General features: G+C 35.9%; 5 protein-coding genes across 5 annotated transcripts; 1 reads left to right on the top strand and 4 right to left on the bottom strand.

Moving 5' to 3' along the window:
- Window positions 1-496: 496 nt before the first annotated feature.
- LOC120769135 lies at window positions 497-1,563 on the bottom strand. The gene is made up of 2 exons (XM_040096007.1): window positions 1,055-1,563; window positions 497-992 (listed from the first exon to the last, which is right to left on the bottom strand). The coding sequence occupies exons 1-2, from the start codon at window positions 1,377-1,379 to the stop codon at window positions 523-525; spliced, it is 795 nt and encodes a 264-aa protein (XP_039951941.1). The 5' UTR covers window positions 1,380-1,563; the 3' UTR covers window positions 497-522.
- A 2,647-nt stretch (window positions 1,564-4,210) lies between these two features.
- LOC120769039 lies at window positions 4,211-5,138 on the top strand. The gene has a single exon (XM_040095883.1). It carries the CDS (start codon window positions 4,274-4,276, stop codon window positions 5,036-5,038), a length of 765 nt encoding a protein of 254 aa, XP_039951817.1. The 5' UTR covers window positions 4,211-4,273; the 3' UTR covers window positions 5,039-5,138.
- Window positions 5,139-6,969: 1,831 nt separating this feature from the next.
- On the bottom strand, window positions 6,970-9,079 carry LOC120769192 (phosphatidylinositol-glycan biosynthesis class W protein-like). The gene is made up of 2 exons (XM_040096086.1): window positions 7,969-9,079; window positions 6,970-7,902 (listed from the first exon to the last, which is right to left on the bottom strand). The coding sequence occupies exons 1-2, from the start codon at window positions 8,834-8,836 to the stop codon at window positions 7,223-7,225; spliced, it is 1,548 nt and encodes a 515-aa protein (XP_039952020.1). The 5' UTR covers window positions 8,837-9,079; the 3' UTR covers window positions 6,970-7,222.
- A 242-nt stretch (window positions 9,080-9,321) lies between these two features.
- LOC120767631 (GPI-anchored wall transfer protein 1-like) lies at window positions 9,322-11,900 on the bottom strand. The gene is made up of 3 exons (XM_040093791.1): window positions 10,978-11,900; window positions 10,672-10,889; window positions 9,322-9,369 (listed from the first exon to the last, which is right to left on the bottom strand). The coding sequence occupies exons 1-3, from the start codon at window positions 11,786-11,788 to the stop codon at window positions 9,322-9,324; spliced, it is 1,077 nt and encodes a 358-aa protein (XP_039949725.1). The 5' UTR covers window positions 11,789-11,900.
- A 175-nt stretch (window positions 11,901-12,075) lies between these two features.
- Window positions 12,076-14,495, bottom strand: LOC120769294 (EGF domain-specific O-linked N-acetylglucosamine transferase). The gene is made up of 3 exons (XM_040096223.1): window positions 12,912-14,495; window positions 12,628-12,845; window positions 12,076-12,572 (listed from the first exon to the last, which is right to left on the bottom strand). The coding sequence occupies exons 1-3, from the start codon at window positions 13,953-13,955 to the stop codon at window positions 12,146-12,148; spliced, it is 1,689 nt and encodes a 562-aa protein (XP_039952157.1). The 5' UTR covers window positions 13,956-14,495; the 3' UTR covers window positions 12,076-12,145.
- Window positions 14,496-16,546: the final 2,051 nt, after the last annotated feature.

Below are 16,546 nucleotides of genomic sequence, written 5' to 3'. Positions count from 1 at the left end.
AGGTACATACATAGACAGTCTGTTTTCTCTCCACAGTGACATGGCTCTCCTGGTCGCATCTTTTCCTTGCCATTTCCGAAAACTAGTGGTTTCGTTTACAGCTGTACGTAAGGAGCTTGAAATGTCGTTTTATATATATTAAGGTATTACTCAGATATCAGCTGGTTGCAAGGCTTGAATATCGATTGAGGAAACGATCTCGAACTTGAGCAAGGCAAAATTTTAGCATGAAATTGTGTTGAAGTTTCATGAGTCCTAAATCCTAAATAATTGTAAAAATACCTTACGTTCGTTAGTCTGTTCTTCAATCTTCGCAGAAATACTCATATGATCTCATACTTAAGCTCTCGAAAGCCACAAACTACACGTTTAATTTTCTTAAAAATACAAGTACATTATTTGTATATATTTTTAGTTTTTAGTTTTTAACATAATGAAAAGTAGTTATAAATACCGAAATACTACATATATAGTGGAGATATAAAATCCACCGGGTCTCTCGCACCCTTTTCGCTTGCTTCCTTAGTGGGAGGGCAAAATTTCGAATGGCATTATAGCGCCATTTTGTAGCACGACGAAGATGACTTGTGGCATCCGTTGCTTCTCAAACTCCGACGGATGTGTGCACACATTGGAGTTTTTGAATATCTCATAGACTTGACAGCCATTATCTGTGGAATGTAGGCGTGCCCACAACCATTTTGCCTTCTGGCCGTCGCTTGATGGAAAGGTCAACATTTGTTTTAACTTTCGGCAGGCCAGTGAGCACATCGAAAATGAACGTTTCAGCGGATTCATTGATTTGGGTGGTTCAAAGATTTGTACATGCGAAGCTAAGCTACTTTTCGAAGAGCGTGCCGACGAGCTGCCACAACAACAACAGGGCTTTTTAGAGAAAGTCATCGTTTGTGCAGTGCTGGCCCGGCATTTGGGGCAAGTGCAGGTTTTGGTAACTTTCAAGCAACTCGGTAATTTATTTTTGTCCTTGGTATCTGTGAGCGAGTTAAAATAAGATCACTGAGTATCAAAATCTTACTTAAATCGCAAAACTTACCAGACGTTATGACCGTACTACATTTACGACACGGTCTATGTGAGTTCGGGCAAGACACTTGCGACACGGTAAGCGAAATATCGCTATTGCTCGAGTCCAGCGATGGTGTGGGCAGGTGCAGAAACTCCTGTACGCGTCGTGCGCCCATAAGATAGAGCGCACGATCGATACCCGACACAATAGTCTCATCTGGAAATGGTCCGAAGGCGTCGCAGGCTGGCGGTGAATTCTTTTTTAATGTGCGCGCTATCAGTGGATAGGCAGGCACCGGGTCTTCTGTCGCACATAAAGCTGTGCAAAGATTCTCAAGGTTCGCTTGAGCCATATAGCGCTTAAATAAAACTGTGTCACGACGACAATACTTAAAAAAATTTTGACTATTAAAATATTTGTGTCCGTTCAGATGGTCTCAGCTGAGTAGTGGTGATTGCGGTTCCGTTCTTATATGCAGTTAAAAATTTTGGAAGATCTTAACATATTTTAATATATGTTGTGAAAAGAATTTTGACGAAATTTTGTATCCCAAAAGGAATGTGACGTTTGACAGCAAACGAGTTTAGAGAAAACATCAAAACTGGTCGAAAAGAACACGGATGATTTGCTGTTTTATTAGAAAACCGATTATGGTTAACAATGAAAACGATTGTTGGGTGCAAAGTGAATGTGGTTTCGGAGTGTCCTAAAGTCTCGTGTGTTCTCTTCTGATAAGTGGTATTGAATGATTTCACTAACGAATTTGAGTCTTGTATCTACTATAAGTAATTTTTAACTTCCTATCGTTTCATTGATGTTAAAAAAAAAAACTTCCAAAACTTGTTCGCTGACTCTGAGCAGATCTACTATGGCCGAAATTCTCTCTATGTTTTTTCCAAAGCTTGCTTCTATCGGGTGATTTTTTACGAGCTTGATAACTTTTTTTTAAAAAAAAACGCATAAAATTTGCAAAATCTCATCGGTTCTTTATTTGAAACGTTAGATTGGTTCATGACATTTACTTTTTGAAGATAATTTCATTTAAATGTGACCGCGGCTGCGTCTTAGGTGGTCCATTCGGAAAGTCCAATTTTGGGCAACTTTTTCGAGCATTTCGGCCGGAATAGCCCGAATTTCTTCGGAAATGTTGTCTTCCAAAGCTGGAATAGTTGCTGGCTTATTTCTGTAGACTTTAGACTTGACGTAGCCCCACAAAAAATAGTCTAAAGGCGTTAAATCGCATGATCTTGGTGGCCAACTTACGGGTCCATTTCTTGAGATGAATTGTTCTCCGAAGTTTTCCTCAAAATGGCACATAGAATCGCGAGCTGTGTGGCATGTAGCGCCATTTTTTCAAAGATGCTGTTGGACGCAACGTTACGGTGAATGGCGATCGCTATCGTTCGATGCTAACAAACTTTTTGTTGCCAAAAATGGAAGAACTGAACTTGGTTGACATGTGGTTTCAACAAGATGGCGCTCGCGATTCTATGGCCATTTTGAGGGAAACTTCGGAGAACATTCATCTCAAGAAATGGACCCGTAAGTTGGCCAACAAGATCATGCGATTTAACGCCTTTAGACTATTTTTTGTGGGGCTACGTCAAGTCTAAAGTCTACAGAAATAAGCCAGCAACTATTCCAGCTTTGGAAGACAACATTTCCGAAGAAATTCGGGCTATTCCGGCCGAAATGCTCGAAAAAGTTGCCCAAAATTGGACTTTCCGAATGGACCACCTAAGACGCAGCCGCGGTCAACATTTAAATGAAATTATCTTCAAAAAGTAAATGTCATGAACCAATCTAACGTTTCAAATAAAGAACCGATGAGATTTTGCAAATTTTATGCGTTTTTTTTAAAAAAAAGTTATCAAGCTCTTAAAAAATCACCCGATATAACTACAGTAAATACTCTCGAAACAACGATTTTTTGAAACTCCCCAAATATCTGTGGGATATTCGTGAGGCCATGATCTTCAACACTGACCACAAACTGCAGATCAATAGATTCAAATCTGGACTCCCAGCCGGAAAATCTTCTGTAGCTATGGACTCAGGAATATTGGTTTCAAGCCAATGCTGGATGGGTTTTAACTTGTGTGCTGAAGCAAAATCTTGCTAGATGATCCATTGCTCTCCATTGAAGAGAGTATTGCTTATATGTTTTATCATGCTTTCCAAAACATCTTACTGTTACTCTTTTGCCCCAGTTTTAACGCCTTTTTCACAGAGGAAACCATAACCATAACCCTTGGAATAACATTTTTTGCATTTTCGGAAGATTTTTTCAGTTTTGTTTATTAAAAACTTACTGAAAAAGGTTTTCATCTGTAAAAAGGATAATTTTAAGGCCGTTGAGATTGTGCCACTTAAGAAGTCGCTTGGAGATGTTGAATCTAATTTGCTTCAAACGCGTTGTCAGAAGGTGACCAGTTAACCGACTGACCGACCGACCGGCAGGCTTTCATGTGGAGATCATCTCAAATAAGTCTTGACATTGATCTGGTCGATATATCCAATTCCGTTTCCTTAATTTTCTGTGTTCTTAGTATTTATGGCAAAATTAAGTATTTGTCCAAATTCTTATTATTTCTGCTCACTTATCCCAGGAGGTCATGCGGTCCTCCCGGTTGTGTAATTTATATAACAAAAACGAACCGTATTTAAATCCAAACCCCCGGCAGTTCCAAATATTCATTCGGTGTTCAGCGGAAATTTTTATTTTGATCAGTACTATTTGTTAAAGCTATAAATTTCTATACCGTTATGCTAAAAGCCTTGAACGACGAACTTTTTGACATATTTAATAGTCCTTCATTGGTGTTTGGCATCATTTAACCGTGAGTGTCACTGTAAGAGAAATTAACAGTTACAGAAAATGTCGTAAGGTCACCTGCTCTAAAAAGCTTTCGGGGAAAAGCTTACTTGTAAAACTTTTTAGACTTTTGGCGGAAGCGCATGCTGCAAATCCAAAAGCTTTTATAACTTTCGTAATTAAAACAAATTTTACAGATTAAACGACGGTGGTATTTCCGAAAAAGCTCCTGGCTGGCAACACCATGCTACCAAATATTTAAACAAGCAATGACAAAATAAAGAGACGGAAATGCTTTCAATATATAAACTTTCAATAATCAATATTAAACCGAGATTTCTTCGCTTGGCAACGTAGACCTTGCTTTTCACATTAGTAGTAAATGCCAAATATAAAGTAATTTGTTAAAAAAAAAAATTAGATAAAAAATAATGTTAATAGAATTGAATCTTCAAAATTTAACGCAAATCTTCTGGACCATCATCTTTGTGTTAAATTTGTATGTAGTATTGTTGTTGTATCGCATGTCAAAAATATACCGTACCGAGAGGAAAATTAAATTACTTGAGGTCGCCAACATCAAAGAGCACATCGAATTTATGCGTTGCCGTCCGGAAAAGTCCACATCGTCCGCCTTTTCAGCAACGGGCAATTTCACCACCCGCAGCCGCTTTTTCGAACAATTTTTAGACTCGGAACCGGCGCAGCTGCGCTCATGCATGCCAATACGTTCCAACTTCCGTTCGAACTCCTCAACCACGGCAGTCGACGAAGACCCCGATGAACAGCACGAACAACGTCTCAGAACACAAAAGCAACATCAAAGCCAACGTACGAAACAATTGCAAATGGAGTTGCAACAAAATTATAATAAAGCGCAAAAACAACGCCATCAGCAGGAACAACTGAAGACACAGCAAAAGCCACATCAAACGCGTTACCGCTGTGAGGGCAGTATAATGAGACAACAAGCCATACCGCTAAGGGATCCCAAAGTATTTGAGAAAGCAAACACTGAAGACGCTTCTTACAACTCCAAAGTGGACGATGAACATACGCTCTATATATCGGACAGTTTTGGACGTGTGGTGCATGAGATCCCATTTCGGGAATGTGATTATATGGATGCACTGCAAGTGGTGTTGGGTGATCAGCGTTGGAAGATCAAAAAAGCATGGAATGAACGCTCCAATTGAGCACTGTTTTCTATCCGAAATAAATTCTGCGTCGTATATGTATGTTCTTTCCTATAAGCTTCTCGTTCGGTATCTTAAATTATGTCCTGTTTTGTGTGTTGCCTTTGCGAGTACTTGTCTCGGATAAGTTTCGGTAGTAATAAATGATGAAAGTTCAATTATTTATACAAATGTATTTAGTGAATACCCGCGATGAGATTAGGAAGTTGTTCTTGAGTTGTCTTCTTCTTCTTTCCAGAGTTGGGATGTACATATATAAATTATACAAAATTGACAGAACGTATGAAATACCCAGAAGGAAACGTTGAAGATCCTATAAAGTAGTTAGTCAATTTACCCATGTTCATCTGTATATACTCAAACTACTCCCTTGGTTTTTGAGATGTCTATCTGAAATTTTGTACACATCCTTTTTTTCTGCAAGAAGCTGCACATTTGTCGGAATCTCGAATATCGGACCTCTAAAGCTTATAGCTGCCGTAAAAACTGATCTCTCAAAATAAAGTCTTTGTATGGAAAACTTTTTTATTTGAGAAATTATCTCCATGAAAATGGGTACATACATATTATTGTACAAGCCAGCGCTATAGCCTCCTAAAAAATCGTTTGGATCGGATCACTATAGAATATAGTTGTCGTTCATACTGACCGATAAAAATTAAGTCCTTGTATGGAAAACTTTTATATTTGACAAGATGTCTTCAGGAAATTTCGCAGAGATTTTTGTCCAAGCCAGCGCTACAATTTTCTCAGAAATCGTTCAGATCGGATAACTATAGCATATGGCTGTCATACAAACTGACCGACAAAAATTAAGTCCTTGTATGGAAAACTTTTTTATTTTACAAGATATCTCCAGGAAATTTGACAGAAATTATTGTTCACGACTGCACTACAATCTTCTAAGAAATCGTTCAGATCGGATAACTATAGCATATGGCTGTCATACAAACTGACCGACAAAAATTAAGTCCTTGTATGGGAAACTTTTTTATTTGACAATATATCTTCAGGACATTTGTCAGAGATACCTGTATATTGTTCAAGCCAGCGCTACAATCTTCGCAGAAATAATTCAGATCGGATAACTATAGCATGTAGCTGCCATACAAACTGACCGATAAAAATTAAGTCCTTGTATGGAAAACTTTTTTATTTGACAAGATATCTTCAGAAAATTTGGCAGAGATACTTGTATATTGTTCAAGCCAGCGCTACAATCTTCTAATAAATCGTTCAGATCGGATCAGATCACTATAGCATATAGCTGCTTTTTAAACTGACCGACAAAAATCAGTATTAAATTCCTTTTATACTCTTTTATGCTATAAGAATGCGCCTAAGAAGTATTATAGCTTCAGTGCAGCCGAAGTTAATTTTTTTTGTTTCAATTATCTCTATATTTAGGTAAAGTTCCTAAAACTACAATACAATTGTGTTTCATTGACGGTGATAAGCAAATAACGTGCTAATTTTCTCTTATCGCCCTATCACTAAACTATTGGCTGGTATCGTTATAATCGGTGTGTTGAAGTACACTGAGGGTATTGCGTGGATTTTGTCTTAATGCATTACATTAACTTTCAAAAACAAACTATGTGACCGTAGGCTAGGGTAGATTAAAAAAGTTATATATGCGGATTACTGAAAGGTTGGCAATAAACTTGTAATCTATAAATACCGTTACCACGAAGTGTTAAATTAAACAAAATAACATCATGAGGACAGAGAAACCCATTACTATCGGCCCAAAAAGCTCCACCCGTTTCTCTTCAAATTTAAAATTCATGCTTATTTAGATTTTCCAATACTGAAGTAATCCAGCTTTTATATACAGCTCTTGTGAATATATCTCACATTCCTAGCTAATTCAAACTGGAGCGAAGTGAAAAAGTATTCTTAAGCAGCAGAAATAAAAATTACTACGCAGCTTAGGATTAATTGAGCACAGTTCGTTTTACAACTTTATTAATTTAGAAGATTAGCTTTTCAATATTGTTATTTTCTGTCACTAAATACAATATATACAATTATTTTTACAATAGATATAAATACAGCCACAACTTTGTTCACAGATATAACGTAGATAAAATCCACACACATATTTATTTACATGTTAATATAACACAATTTTATTTTATATACTTAAAGAGTTCTTCTTGTTTGTGCACGATATGTAAATTATTATGCTAATCGAATATTAAAACGATATAGTAGTTGAACGAATCCGATCGATATCAGCAAATAAATGGTTAATATAAAAATACTTTCGTTATCATATCGTTCACTTGGCTCTAAAAACATATTTACAAAACCCGTAAGCACATTGGCTAATAGGAAAAACGTTAGACCGTTTTTATTTACTGCTTCCACTAGCGTGGGTAGTACATTTGCACTCGGAGTTAATGCAGTGTCTAGTAATGGCGCCGTTGATGTATAAGTCTCGTCTGTTGTCTTACTGTCCCTAGTTGACCAACTTATATTTAAAACCAAATGAAATACTATCATGGAAATAAAAATCATAGTTAGCGCTATGGCTAAAATCCACACTATATAGCCTAAATTGCAGGTGACACGCGCAATTGAAATTGTAAATATACAGCTAATTACAATCAGCCAAAGTCCAATGCTCGCTAAGCCAAATGCTCGTAATTTATTTAGCAGTACTTTATAGCTCACAAGACCGTCGCTAACACGTAGAGCTTTACCAATCACAATTGATATCAAATATATAACAACGAAACCGGGCAGTGAGAAAATTCCTTCACGATTCGCTGGTACAAAAGCATCTCGGGGGATATGACCGTCCATAACAAATTGTGATATGTAAAACTGAAGACTATATTCGTGTATGACTGCGATTACTATAATATACAAATAATTTTTTTTTTTAGTTTATATTACAAAATTTTTGCTAATGTATTGCTTACCCGCACCAGTGGCGATATGTGCCGAACCGCTCTTTACAAGCCCACTAAGTGAGGAACCCAATAACTTAGTGAGCCCCAATGTAAAGAAAGCGTTCAAGTGTTGTCCATATTCATGTACATCTTGATTATAATTTATATGTAATATAATTAGAGTACGCGAAAGACCCAAAAAGAGTAACGGCAATACAATGTACATAACACGTTGAAAGTCTGCAGGTTTCTTTGGTGGTCGCGATACGGCGCCCATTGCGAAAACAAATAATCCAATGCCAACGTCCATAAGTCCAGCACCATAACGTCGTGTTTTTCGAAAATCTTTCGGAAAGCACGTAAAATCAACTGCCAGTATACAAAGCGCTGTAAGCAAATTTATAATTGCACGAACTAAAGTCAAAACATATGATCTGCTACCGCCCAAATTGTAACACTGATTTTTAAGTGTTTTTGTTTTATAATTGTGATATAATGTCACCAAAACATAAAGACCGAAAACTATGAGCACATAACCAACATAACTATTTAGCACATTTACAAACAACACTGTGGGTATAACAATTATTACGAATTCGATTATAAACTTCCCGAAAAAACCGACAGGCGTTTTCTTTTCCAACTGTTGGCAGGCAATGCGCGCAATCGCAAAGAAAAATACAACCGGCATAATCGTACATAGAATGAATAATACATGGTAAAATGTTTCCCAATATGGTATTTCATATTTTCCAGTGAGTTGTTTAATTAATATTGAATCTATATTGACGTCGTTTTGTATCATATTCAAAAATTGTTGTTTCTTCGAACAGAGGCACTGTGGTTCTGGTGCGCCAATAGCACAGAACTCACTGCCTGCTCTTTCAATTCGTGCCATTTTGTTAAGTGATAATAAACTGTTAGTTTACTTCGATAGCTTTTCACACGAACAATTTTGTTGTTATCGTAGAACTGTATACAAACAATTCGTATTTACATGTTTTATTAAAGTTGATGATATTAAACAATAAATTTGCAGCAACGAGTTGACCAGTCCAACGGCTAAAACGAATCCCATTTCCTAAATGTAAATAAATACAGCTGATGAGCAGTGTGCAACAAAATAATTCGCTGATAATACAGCACGGTTTGTGGTGATTTTCACAGTATCGTGGTAAAATTATCTTTGCATTTGTAAAAATGTTATATTCATATGTATTTCTTCAATTTGCTTGCTAGTTGTATTAAACAGTGAGAAATGATTGTAAAAATGATGAACATGTTAATATTGACCTATAATAATTAAGTATAAGTAGCCAAATACGTAAACCAGTTCGCATACCTCACTTTTGTTTCAATAATTAGGCACCGAGGGAGCATCGTTTAACAACACTGCTCAGGTATTGCCAGACACGTAGGACTCTTATGTGACTGTGATTATCGGGAATACCAAAAATTTAAATTAACAGAATTCCGTTTTCTATCAAATTTATGAATTTATTTCAATTTTTATTTTTCACTTTTAAATCACTTGTTTATTTTGCCTTGATCTTTACTTACTACACAAACTCCAAAGAAATTATGCAGATCGGACCACTACAGCTGCCATACAAACTAACCTATAGAAATTGTGTCCTTGATGGAACCTTTTTATTTAACGATATACATGCATACTTTCAAAATCAAGTTTGAAATTGATTCTTTTGTATTTGTGAAGGGTATTATAGATTCGGTGCAACCGAAGTTTTTTCTTGTTTAAGTTTTTCTGAAATGCACATTGCAAAGTCAAACCATACATACTTACATATATGCATTCATATATACATACTTTCATACTTGTGAGAAGTCATACATCAAATTAAAAGTGTCATTTAGTTTTATTAAAATTTTGAACAAAGTTAAGCATTTTGGAAATGTTCCAGTTATTGTGTATAAAATAGTGCAAATATGTCATTCTGAAAGTATGCAAAATGCTAGAAAACCACTCAACTGTGCAAAAAATGTAAGTTACTAACAAAATTCTGTTAAAAAAATAATTAATCCTAAGACTAATATAATTTTAACAATTTTGTCTTTATAGCAAATATTTTACATTATTCAGTTTAACTTTAGGATAAACCAAATTAATAAAATATGCAAAATTTTTACAATTGCTTTGTATACTAACATCAAAATATTTATCTTTTCCTACGAGGAAATGAAATATTTTGATTTAATATCCGATATAGTGGAGCTAACATTTTACATGCTTCCAAATTATACAAAAATTAACAATTATATAGATATACGTAATTTAAAATGATGTAATAAGGAAACTATACCAGTTGCAAAAAGCAAAGAATTGAATAACATAAAGAAAGCAAATCTACCATCCAGTATCATGGGATTAACAATAACATTGAGGCGTGCGCTTAAAATAGTTAACACGAAAAATAAAAATCCATTCTTATTTATTGCCTCTACAATCATAGGCAAAAGGTCTCTATAACGTGGTATATCCGAAGTCTTCAATACTGTTCCATAATATATCTCATAATAAGTATCGTTTTTATCTAAAAACCACAATGTATTTATAACTAAATGAAAAACAACAATGGATACAAAGGTCATAGTTAGTGTCATTGCTAAAATCCATAAGACATATCCAGCATTACAGGTAATATGTGAAATGGATATTGTGAAGGCACAGCTAAACACCAATATCCAAAGTGTCACACAAGTTAAGCCAATTACTTTTACTTTGTGTATAACGTCATAGTAGGATAAAATTATATCTTGTACACGAAGACAGCGACCAATGTAAACGGATATAAAGTAAAGTGCTACAAAACCAGGAAGTGATAGCAAGCCTTCACGGTTCTGACTGAATAGATTGTCACGTACATAATCTGAATCCAAAACAACATTATCGGAGAAAACTCGTAGAGCACACTGATGTAGAATCAAAAGCACTGCAAAGTAAATATTTTAATAGTACATATTTTGTTAGATTATTTTAAATACAAATGTATATTAAATCACACAATTTTCTAAACTTACCCCCTCCGACATAGAGCTGTTTAGTGCGTGACTTAAACACAGAACAGTAAAAAGTGCCGATACATTTTGTCAGTGCCAACGTAACGAATATATTCCAATGCTCGCCATATACATTTTCATCATGGCTATATATAATATATTTTGAACCGACATACTCGCCTAACCACAAAAGCACTAGCGCCGTTAAAGTGCGTCTAACTCCATATATTTTATTCTTATTTCGCTCAACGGTCGCCATTGTAAAAACATAAAATCCCGCTAGCGCATCTTTTAAGCCAATACTATGGCCATGCGACATTTGAAAATATTTTGGAAAACATTGAAAATCCTCGGCTAATATACAAAGCGCTGTTATCAAGTAGATTGTTGCACGATTTAATGTCAAAATGAAGGGTCGGCGACCACCCGTAATGTACCAGCGTTGTTGTGCATTGGTTTTATAAATCATAAACAATGCGTATATTACAGAAATAGCGAACACGATAATTACAGCATAAACATAATGATGTAGCACAATTACAAATAACACTGTAGGCGCAAGAATAAATAGGAATTCGTAGAGGTATCGCTTAATGGAATCGGGGTGAATTATATGCGGCGTTTTCTGACCAAAGACGCGCGTAATCGCAAAGAAAAATATAACGGCCAGCAGGGACTCTAATATAAACCACACGTGGTATAGTATTTCCCAAGATTCAGCGTGTGTTACAGTTATTTTTGGCGCGGGTGAATCGTAGTCCTCAAACGGAAGAACTTCGGCTTCTACATTCCATATTGGAACTATAATTTCATCATCATCCCCAAAGTCCATGATTTCTGCTTAGTTTTTCAATCCGCTTCCAATCATACGGTGATAACTAACTGTAACATCATATTTTCTCTCACACATTATATTTATGTCTTGCTTTTCTCACTGCTTACAGAATTTAAATATGAAAACACAATGTGTAAAAAAAGCAACTACCAAATTGTAAAAACAAAAATAGTGTTACCTTTACTATAATAAATTAAAAAAAAAAATTTATTATAATGATGATGAGTCAGATAAAAATTTTAGTTTAAAAAGGTAAATTACAAAATAATATAAAAAAATTTATATTATTTTACCACTTAAATTTTATTCAAAATCACAATTACTTAACTTCGAAAATACTGCATATATAGACCTCTACAGCTCTTCTTTTGGCTGTAAAATCTGTTCGCCCGCACTATGAGTGGTTGGATGGTTGTTATTTTGCTGCGTTTGAAATTTCTGGTACTCATTATGTGTATATACTAGATCGGCGGCTTTTGTCACAAGTCGTGTGAATTCTTTTGTATCAAAACGATAATTTGTGAATTTTGCATGGGCTCCCCCCTGCGGATGATGACCTTCATCTTGCGGATAGAGTAGCTCTTCACGTTCCCATGTAATATAATTAACGCCACGCAGACGCGCCAAATCTTTATAACAATTAGGGTCTTCACAATTATACAGCTCGAAAATTGTAGCCCAATTCGGCAAGAAAAGCAGGTGGGTTAGTCCTGCACCATGCATGCCTATAAGTACATCTGTGTTCCGCGTTATAGCCAATTGCTGACTGAAGGAGAGACCCCTGAAAATATAAATGCATAATTAGATAATGCCTTAATAAATATTGTTTAAAAAACCTTTCAAACGAAATACGTTGCACGTGATAGCTGCTGTTCGCACCGATTTCTTCAAGCAACTGATCCTCATTTAAAACTTGTCTATACTTTGTGCGACGTGATAAGAATGTAATACGTAGTTTAGTTTGTGGTCTAGGTGGACGGAAAGGTATTTGTAAGCGATGTAAAATGAATTCGGAGAAGGCACGAAACAGACCGCTACCTTGACAGCCATGAATCTGAAAGAATTTATGCCAGTTACAGTAAATAAAAGGAGTAAAATTTCGCAAATATCATCAACTTACCAGCGGCGTGTTATAAAACAAGCCAAATATCATACGTGGTAAAAGAGGCAACACCACATTCCGAAAACATACACGTTTTCCTTTAAAATCATTTAATGTCCATATTGGATTGTCCGAAAATGCCTTAAATGTCTCAGCAAATGGCGAATCGTAGGGATATGTTTCCCAAATCAAAATGCGAGAATCTGTATGAAACGCTAGCGGGTGTGATTGATTCACGAAAAGCGATGCGTATAAATTGAAAAAATCGCAGAAATGATGATACATATTATAAGTAGCATCGATTTTCAGAATAAACGTGGGCGTATCAATGACTAAATCACACGCACCACTTGTCATTAGTGATGTGGGTAGTTCATCAAAATTTCGTAATTCTGGCGCCCAAGACTGCAGTGCACCCATGTGGTCCAATTCGGCCTCTAAACGTGTACGATTGAACTGGCAATGTCCTAACAACTGGTGTGGTTTCAGTACATCCATATGATATCGTATTAATTCCTTTCGTTGCGCTAGGTCGCGAAAGTCAAAGAGCAAATTGCGTCCGCGGCAAAAGCGCAGATACTTGCTACATTCTAGCGAGGAATCTGTGATGTAATGTGGCTCACATATAAGTGACAATTCGTTAATTTGATTTTGTATATAACCAAAATCGGCTTGATTGTAAAATGTATTCACTTGTGCAGTTTTGCTTTGCACCCAACCGTGGTGTTCGCCCGGACAAGTGGGCGTCTGAAAACGTTTATTCGCATCACAATCGAGTTCATGACCCCAACACGCGGTTAAGGTGTCCAATGTGGGTATTAATTCGTCATTTAAGCTATTCGTGGAGGCGTTGCTACGGATTATGCGTAGACAATCTTCATTTTTTACACAATGTTCACGTACTTGCGGGAAGGTATTAAGGTAGCGTATTAAATGCTCTGCTGGTAAATTTGGCAAAGGTATTGGTGTATGCTGCATAGATCCCGGTGTAAACTCGGCATTTACACACGTATATGTGAGTTGACTTAGAAGCTTGAGTATTATAAGATAATTGAGATACATTTTTCACAGCTCTTTTTATATAACTTTCCTATTTAAGTACATTCGAAAAAATTGCCGCTAGTTGTTTGCCACGCCAGCTTTTACTATTGCTTTAAATTGTAGTTGCAGCAAAGCATTGTTTATTTAAGACGGTACTCGATCCATACAGGTGAATGTCAATTCGCCAAGGTTATCGTGCATAAAAAGCCGGTTTCCTTGACCAGCTGTTGCATATAACAAATTCCCTGCTGCTGACTTCACCGCCAGCTGTTCTTTATGCTTTCTCAAAAGAATTGCACTGCGTATAGTTGAATTTTTCACTTTAAAATGCCTGCAAGTAAGCAATCTGCTTCTAGGCTCTCACCATCGTTCAGCTTAGTTAGATCTTCTTGTTGTTACTGTCAATCAAACTAAACTACTGAGTGCATAGAGCATATCCGATTTAGTGGAGCTGACTAACAACATCACCTTTAACGTGAAAACAGGTTTCTTATACAATTGCTTTTATGTTTTTTTTTTTTTGCTGTCTGTGAAATTTGCGTCGTTTTATTAGTTAAATTCGTTTAGAGCCTTATTACACACGGCAACTTTTGTTGCGGCAACTCTTAGTTTATAGGGGAGGGGGCGACGAGGAGAGGAGAATCGCGCCGGTTTCCAGTGTTCAGCAACTCGCTTTGTGTTCTTATTCGTAACAGTTCGCTGCGACGTTTTTCGGCATTCGTGTTATTTCTTTCGTAGTACATAGTTGCATTTGCGTATATTTTTTTGAAATTAATATTTTGAATGTATTTAAAAAATTTAATTTCATCTTTTGGTAAGTAATTTGCAAATATGTATACAAATATACATAATATAATATAAATATTTTAGAAAATGGAGTATGACGAAAAAATCGAATTAATTAAAGATATTGTGAAATGTATGGAGGAAGCCATACAAATTGATTCAGACGATAGTAAAAAGGGTGATATATCTTTGTTTTAATAAATAAAATGTATTTCTTAATTGACAGAGCTGATTAATATATGTGATAGAGTGGCCCAAATACCTATAAGGAAAAAGAAACGACAATGGGTTAAAGTAAAGAGTAGACAATGGGTTAAAATAAAGTGAAAGAGAATGAGAAAAAAACTCGAGCAGAGTTGCGCAACACAAGTTGCTCGTGTGAAGGTAATGGGCGACAGCAAAAGAGAATCGCCCGAGAATTAGCAACTAAAGTTGCCTCATGTAATCGCGAACTTTAGTTGTTGAATCGTGTTTGTTTTTTCAGTACATGCACGAAGCACAAATGCGTAAAATTTGTTATTGTTTCGTTTGTTTACATCGAAAAAGATGAAAAACTTGGAAATCGGAAATATGCAGATAAAATCGGCGTTGCCAACTAATCTGTTGAAAATTTCAAAAGAAAAGTATTTGTCGAAGATTAGAAAATCAAACTTCACCACTAATTTCACGATAAGGTGGTTTATCGGGTTATGTGGTTAAGTAAACAACAACAAAATGCGGTATGACAAAATAACCAAAGTTGACCAACCTAGACCCTTGTTTACAGATTATGTGGTTGTTTGCTTATTTCCAGTGTTAGAAAGTCGTTGCAATTTTACTAAATGGCAGCACAAAAAATAAATAAAACTAAGCGAACGGCATTTCCATTTAGATTTTCTTGTTTACAATCAGCAAATTAAAACCAGAATAAAAAGCATTAAAAAGCAACAAAACGAATCAAAAATCTGCAAAAATCAACACAAAAATAATCATAAAAGTAAGTAAAAAGATAAAGTACAAAGCAAATATACATTTTTTGTCATTTATTTACACTATAATTTTAGTGTCTACAGAAATTCGAAAGCGCCGGCGAGAAAAGGAGGTGAAAAAATGGACGGAAGCCGAAATCAAAGCCGTGCTGTCCTATATGCAGAATCACCGAAACGTCGAGGTTAGTTTTCGACACATTAGTTATTTATTTTGATTTAATTACATCTCCTTTAATTTCAGAAACCAACAGCGAAAATCTATTACAGTAAGTTGCTTGCAGCGACAAAAATTGAAGCAACGTGGAACATCTTAAAATGTAAGATTCGCTATTTAAAAAGCCAAATGAAATCGGCAGACCACTGGCTAAATTCCACGGGCGCTGGAATAGAGGATGGCGTTGTGGAGCGGACTGTGATGGGTAGATTTTATATATATTTTAATATCAACTTTGGAATTAAATTGATTTGCTTTATTACAGATAAAGTGCTTAAAAGTTGTCCGCATTACAAACAGTTAGCGGACATTTTTGCTACGGAGAGGGAAGCTGAGGTTGTGGTAATGAGCTCCTCTGCAATGGAACTCGACTCTATAGAAAATGTTGTGGATGATTTGGAAGACCCCGAACCTGAAGCGCAGGAAGAAAATGACATATCTCTAATGGCATCTGCCTCATCTGCGGCCAGCCCGTTTGTAAAAAAAATTAAGGCAAAACACCAAAACACTGCCATTGACAAACTGGCAACATTAGAAGCTGAAAGAATGAGATTTCGAGAAAAACAGCTTCAATTTGAAATAGAAAAATTCAATTGGATGAAGCAAGTTGAAGCAAACAAACATGAAAATGAAAAGAAGAAGAT

This window comes from Bactrocera tryoni, chromosome 2, assembly GCF_016617805.1.
Source record: "Bactrocera tryoni isolate S06 chromosome 2, CSIRO_BtryS06_freeze2, whole genome shotgun sequence".
NCBI classification, from domain to species: Eukaryota; Metazoa; Arthropoda; class Insecta; order Diptera; family Tephritidae; genus Bactrocera; species Bactrocera tryoni.
This window is presented reverse-complemented; position numbering and strand designations above follow the sequence as displayed.

Bases quoted from the DNA above. Each gene is read 5' to 3' on its own strand.
- LOC120769294 (XM_040096223.1), bottom strand. From the start codon at position 13,955: ATGTATCTCAATTATCTTATAATACTCAAGCTTCTAAGTCAACTCACA. The intron at 12,846-12,911 runs GTAAGTTGATGA...AAATTCTTTCAG, and splicing joins TGTTTTATAACACGCCGCTG to ATTCATGGCTGTCAAGGTAG. The intron at 12,573-12,627 runs GTTTTTTAAACA...TTATATTTTCAG, and splicing joins CAACGTATTTCGTTTGAAAG to GGGTCTCTCCTTCAGTCAGC.
- LOC120769192 (XM_040096086.1), bottom strand. From the start codon at position 8,836: ATGGCACGAATTGAAAGAGCAGGCAGTGAGTTCTGTGCTATTGGCGCA. The intron at 7,903-7,968 runs GTAAGCAATACA...TGTATATTATAG, and splicing joins ACATATCGCCACTGGTGCGG to TAATCGCAGTCATACACGAA.
- LOC120769135 (XM_040096007.1), bottom strand. From the start codon at position 1,379: ATGGCTCAAGCGAACCTTGAGAATCTTTGCACAGCTTTATGTGCGACA. The intron at 993-1,054 runs GTAAGTTTTGCG...ACTCGCTCACAG, and splicing joins TAGTACGGTCATAACGTCTG to ATACCAAGGACAAAAATAAA.
- LOC120769039 (XM_040095883.1), top strand. From the start codon at position 4,274: ATGTTAATAGAATTGAATCTTCAAAATTTAACGCAAATCTTCTGGACC.
- LOC120767631 (XM_040093791.1), bottom strand. From the start codon at position 11,788: ATGGACTTTGGGGATGATGATGAAATTATAGTTCCAATATGGAATGTA. The intron at 10,890-10,977 runs GTAAGTTTAGAA...TTTACTTTGCAG, and splicing joins ACAGCTCTATGTCGGAGGGG to TGCTTTTGATTCTACATCAG. The intron at 9,370-10,671 runs GTAATTGGCTTA...CGATAATCACAG, and splicing joins ACGTTATACACAAAGTAAAA to TCACATAAGAGTCCTACGTG.